The sequence below is a fragment of the Vigna umbellata genome, chromosome 4 (genome assembly GCF_029865625.1).
Source record: "Vigna umbellata cultivar VRB3 chromosome 4, Vumbellata_1.0, whole genome shotgun sequence".
NCBI lineage: Eukaryota > Viridiplantae > Streptophyta > Magnoliopsida > Fabales > Fabaceae > Vigna > Vigna umbellata.
In genome coordinates, this window is record NC_142168.1 from 47,194,544 (window position 1) to 47,200,517 (window position 5,974).

The 5,974-nt window shown below is 49.1% G+C and overlaps 1 protein-coding gene across 1 annotated transcript; it reads left to right on the forward strand.

The window, feature by feature from the left end:
- The first annotated feature begins 1,377 nt into the window (after positions 1–1,377).
- LOC148200407 (uncharacterized) lies at positions 1,378–2,811 on the forward strand. The gene has a single exon (XM_088112939.1). The coding sequence runs from the start codon at positions 1,378–1,380 to the stop codon at positions 2,809–2,811; it is 1,434 nt and encodes a 477-aa protein (XP_087969065.1).
- The last annotated feature ends 3,163 nt before the right edge of the window (positions 2,812–5,974 follow it).

A 5,974-nucleotide genomic window follows, 5' to 3' on the forward strand; every position in this document is an offset into this window, starting at 1 on the left:
AAATTCACTCTCTCGCGGTTCGCAGAGCGTTTCAAGATTTAATACTCGGGCCATTGCCAGGATATATTGCGAATTTGGCTAAGCCTCGTGAGTTTGGGGTTCGGATTGCACAATTCTTGGCGACGGCGTTTCGATTCGAATGCAATTAGGGTTTCGAGGCGCGCGAATTCGTTGATGTGGATGATTGCAGCGGCATGATAGTTAAGCGGACGATGAAAGCCGAAGCGCCGAACCTGAAAAGATGTAAGATTGACGGTACCGAGAATGCGATTCAGAAGAAGCGTAGGGTGAACGGGTTGTTCTCGCTGGGAGTGTCGGGGGATGCTGAATATTTCAGCAGTGGTTCTGGTTCTTGGAGTAGTGAAGGATCGTATTGGGGTGGCGGTGGTGAGGTTCAGTCGAATTCAAATTCTTTTCTGTTCAATGGGAAAATGGTTGTACTATAGGATACCTAATCCTCCAACGGTCGACCAATAACCCGACGACATACGACCACATGGCGTTGTCGACCGCTTGGTGCACGACGTACGACCACATGGCGTTGTCGACCACTTGATGATCGACAATCGAATGAGATCCGTATGACAAGTCGCCCACTTATGTCGACATGCGAGATGACCGACATATAGAACACGACATCGTAGTCTATCGGTTACAGATAAACAGTTACATATAATTAGCTAACTAACGCCGCGAATCACGGAAATAGGTGACTCAGTATCAGCACACGATCTAGCAGTTATAACTTCTACACAGTCAACTTCAGTAACTGACCGGATTATCAGGTAACCGGATTATCAGGTAACCGGATTATCAGGTAACGGTTTATTTTACTACTTTAAATACACACAGCATACCAGAAAAAAGGTACTTTTTTCCCTAAGGAGAATTAAGAGAGGATTTCTTGATCTAATCACCCTCACTGACTTGAGCGTCGGAGTGCCTTTGCAGGTACCCAGCCCACCTTTACCCAAAGAACAGAGCGTAGAAAGAGAGAGGAAACATCATCACAGAGTTCACAAGAAGAGGCAGTCCGGTTTTATTTGGTTTGTATTTCGGTCTCCACATCTCTACTGAAACATTTTGGCGCCCACCGTGGGGCCGAGACTTAACATCCCAGCGACGACCACCGGAGCTATGGAAGACGTCAACACTCGCGCTTTGATCCAGCAATTGCAAACCCAGATCGAAGCACAAGCACAAACTATACGGGAGCAGCAGGAACTCCAGCGCAAGCAGGCGGAGGAGCTGGCGGCACTGAGGGCGCAACGCCCACCGCCAGAACAATCTGCCTCTAATCGGTAGGATAATAATGGATCGAGTCACCATGGAAAACCATCAGACCACTTCGATGGGGGGAGGAAAGGGCCTACTTCGATGCGCCTCACCAACTTACTCCCTTTCACGGAGGCCATCATGCAAGCGCACATGCCAGATAAACCTCCCCCTACGTTAGAACGTTATGATGGCTCCGCCGATCCTGACTATCACCTACGCAACTTTGTAGACGCCATGGCGTTCTACACAGACAATGACCCTGTCATCTGCAGAGCTTTTTCCTTATCCCTCAAGGATGAGGCCTTGGAGTGGTTCCACACTCTTCCACGGAATTCTGTAGACTGTTTTGCGACAGTCGAGACGTTGTTCAGAAAACAATACGCAACCAACAGGAAACCGGAGATGACGGCTGCTGAGTTGGTAAATACCAAGCAGGAGAAGGATGAAACACTGAAAGCGTTCATGCAACGATACAACGAGACGGCCCGGCGTGTGAAAGATATCAATCACACTTTCATCATCAGCAATCTACCTTCATGCTTGAGGCCAGGATATTTTGCAGAACAATTATATGCTGACCCTCCAGCATCTATGGAAGAGTTACAATCCACAATTGCAAAATTCATCCGCATCGAGGATCTCCGAAACTGTCGGAAGAAACAACAACAAGATACCACCAGTCACGATGTCAAGAAAACCGCAAAACGATCGACCAACGACTACAAATCAGATCGACCGCCCCGAAAAGAATCAGGGTGGACACCTAAGTACGATCGTTATGCAACCCTCAACGCACCCAGGGCAAAGGTGCTAGAGGAGGCTTTACACGCAGAACTACTAACTGTGCGACGACGAGCTACTCCCAAAAACGCGGACAGCAGTAAGGCCTGCCGTCTCCACATGAATCGTGGGCATGACACAGAAGAGTGTAACTTGGTGAAAGACGAGCTGGAACGACTCATCCGAGCAGGCTACCTCCAGAACTACGTTAAGGACAGAATTTCTACCAGAGCCACAACTCCTTACCGAAAGGATCCATCCAGACGGAGCCCTGAGCGTTCACCTCCCAGGGATGACCGACGCCGCAGGCGATCGCGCAGTCCGCCTCGACGGACGGAGAGAGAACGTTCGGTTAGAGGTCGAATTGACACCATATCGGGTGGTTTCGCCGGAGGGGGAGTGTCGTCCTCTGCCAGGAAGCGACATCTTAGACAGCTAAAATCAGTGCATATGGTAGATCGACAGACTCGGTCTATTCCCGATATTACCTTCACCAATGCAGATTTCCACGCGCCCGACCCTGATCACGATGACCCTATGGTCATCACTGCGGAAATAGCTCGATACGACGTCAGTAAGGTACTGGTCGATCAGGGAAGTTCGGTCAACATCTTATATTGGTCCACTTTCAAGAAGATGGACCTATCCGAGGACCTCATCGCCCCTTTTAACGAGCAAATTGTAGGTTTCTCAGGGGAAAGAGTAGACACCAGAGGATACCTTGACCTACGAACTCGGCTGGGAACAAGTTGAGAGGCACCTGAACTCCGAGTTCGATTCCTCTTAGTCGAGGCAAATACGTCGTACAACGCCTTGCTAGGACGACCTTGTCTGAATGCTTTTGGAGCAATCGTATCTACCCCTCACCTCGCCATGAAGTTTCCGACAGAGAGTGGTACTATTTGTACCGTGAGGGCGGATCAGCGAACAGCCCGACAATGTTATGCGGCCGGGCTAAAGGTCACCCCCTTCATACCAACTCGAAGGGCGAAAGGAGCTGAGACGGCGGCAGTCGACTTGGACCCCCGGACCAATATAGACGAACGTCTTCACCCGCAAGGCGAGGTCAAGCTCCTTTCATTGGCAGCGGATACATCCAAAACCACCACCATAGGTGGGAATCTCACTCCGAGTGAAGAGCACGATCTAGGATGTATACTCCGGAACAATGCCGACTTGTTCGCATGGACGGCCGCCGACATGCCTGGAATCCATCCTGGGGTCATGGCTCACAAATTGTCCATCTTCCGCGAGGCACGACCTGTCGCTCAGAAGAAACGACGATTCGGGAAGGAGAAGCGCAAGGCCATTCAAGTCGAAGTCGAAAAGTTGATGACCGCCCGGTTCATCAGGGAGTTGACCTACACTACGTGGTTTTCGAATGTCGTCATGGTCAAGAAGTCGAACGGCCAGTGGAGAATGTGCGTCGACTTCACCGATCTCAACAAAGCGTGTCCCAAAGACTCATATCCCCTACCTAGTATCGATCGTTTGGTAGATGGAGCTTTGGGTCACGTTATACTCAGCTTTCTCGATGCCTATTCGGGATACACGCACCAGAGGACTCGACTCCCATGTGGCACCTCAATGTGGATGGTTCCTCCGACAAAAGGGGGGAGGAGCCGGTGTCGTCCTAGAAGGACCAGATGGTTTAGTCATAGAGCAAGCCATCACGTTCAAGTTTCCAGCTAGCAACAACCAAGCCGAGTACGAAGCCTTAATAGCTGGCCTATCCCTGGCCAGGGAATTCACGGTAAATCGTCTTGAGTGTCGAATGGATTCAAAGTTGGTAGTCGGCCACGTGAACGGCACTTATCAAGTCAAGGATAATAACTTACTCCGCTATTTCCACAAGGCTCAAACTTTACTCCAAGACTTCGTCGAGGTTAGCGTCATCCATGTACCAAGGGAGCAAAACGCAAGAGCAGACCTCTTGTCTAAGTTAACTCATTCTAAAGAGCGAGCGCAACTATCCTCAATCATTAAGATGACGCTCGACCGTCCAATCGTCGAAACTTTTGTCACCAGCACGTCGGCCCCCATAACAGACTGGCGTCAGCACATCAAGGATCTCATGGCGAAACAAGACCAAGGAGAGAGCATCACTGTGACCGACTCCAGACGCATTGCACGTTTTGTATGCATCGGCGACGACCTATACCGCCGCGGTCACAACACTCCTCTGTTAAAATGCATATCTGAGGAAGAGACAGACTACGTACTACGCGAATTGCACACCGGGATATGTGGATTCCATTCAGGTAAGCGGACCCTACGGGCACGCGTTCTCCGTGCAGGTTATTACTGGCCTACTCTCGACCACGACTGTGAGACATTTGTCAAGAAATGTATCTCATGTCAGGCCCACGGTCACGACATCCATGCACCTCCTGAAGATTTACACAGTATTGTTTCTCCCTGGCCGTTCGCTCAGTGGGGCCTCGATATAGTTGGACCGTTACCGATCGCCAAAGGGCAAAATAAGTTCCTTCTCGTGGCGGTCGACTACTTCACAAAATGGATAGAAGCCGAACCGTTGTCCATCATTAGTGCCCAACGAGTGCAGAAGTTCATTTGGCGCCTCATCTGCCGGTTCGGCCTCCCCCAGAAGATCGTCACTGACAACGGTCGACAATTCATCGAGCGAAAGCTAGAAGATTTCCTTAGTAATTTGGGCATTAAACATGTCACCGCGTCCGTCGAACATCCTCAGACGAATGGCCAAGCAGAGGCCGCAAACAAAGCCATATTGACGGAGTTAAAGAAGCGACTCGGTGAAGCCAAAGGTTTATGGGTGGAAGAAATACCAGAGGTTTTGTGGGCATACAGATGCACTCCTCACGGATCGACAGGAGAAACACCATTCAACCTGACTTACGGCACTGACGCCATGCTCCCAGTCGAGGTTGGCGAACCTTCGTTAAGGCGAAATATCACTGATATGACACTTAACGAAGAACAGTTGCGAACGAATCTCGATGTACTTCCTGAGCGTCGAGAAATCGCCACCATCCGTGCAGAAGCACAAAAGCGAATGTTATCTCGCCGATACAACACCAAGGTCAAACCCAGAGCCTTCAAAACTGGCGATCTGGTTTGGAGAAAACGAGGAGAAGCTAGGAAGAATCGAGCACATGGCAAGCTAGCCGCCAACTGGGAAGGCCCGTTCCGCATCGCCGAGGACATGGCAAATGGAGCATACCGCCTTCAACTCCTCGACGGACAGGCCATTCCCAACACGTGGAACGCTACCCATCTTAAATATTATTTCAGTTAGCATTCAATTTTTCTGAAACATTACTCATTACAGTTTCAAACAAGAAGTATATTTCATTATTATTATCATTTCAGTTCATATTTAATTTCTCGCGTGTCGAGTCCCAGGATCATCGTTGTGAAACCCTGATAAATTAATATATACAAATCCATTCTCTGATCACACTTTTAAATGCACTGTGCCACGTCAAATTCCACTCTCTTCCTCTCTGCATGCACTAATGCCATCTGTCACGTTGGAAGCTTCCAAAAGCTGTAGTGGAAATCAGGTGGCAGTATGTGAGTGCACCATTGTTTGACGAGGAAGAGAAAAACAATTTCTCTGAAAAACACTTCTCTTCCTTCCATGCAATCTTCTCCTTCCTCAAGAAATTCTGGCCTTCCATCTTCTCTGCATTCTCCCTGAACTCTTTCATATTCTCTCTAAGATAACTCACCATCATCTCCTCCAATCTCATTTCAGACACCGTAGGAAACCTCTCTGCACCGTGAGCATTCTTCTGAACCGAACAGAACTGAGAACTGAACTGGTAAGTTCTCGTCCCTGCACCTTCATCTATTTAGTTCATGCGAACCAATTTCTGGTTGCATGCATGAGTTATAGGTCTGAACCTTATGTCATTTTGGTTTATTAGATTTA

What these genes read in the sequence shown, in the direction of transcription:
- LOC148200407 (XM_088112939.1), top strand. Translation starts at nt 1,378, where the DNA reads ATGCGCCTCACCAACTTACTCCCTTTCACGGAGGCCATCATGCAAGCG.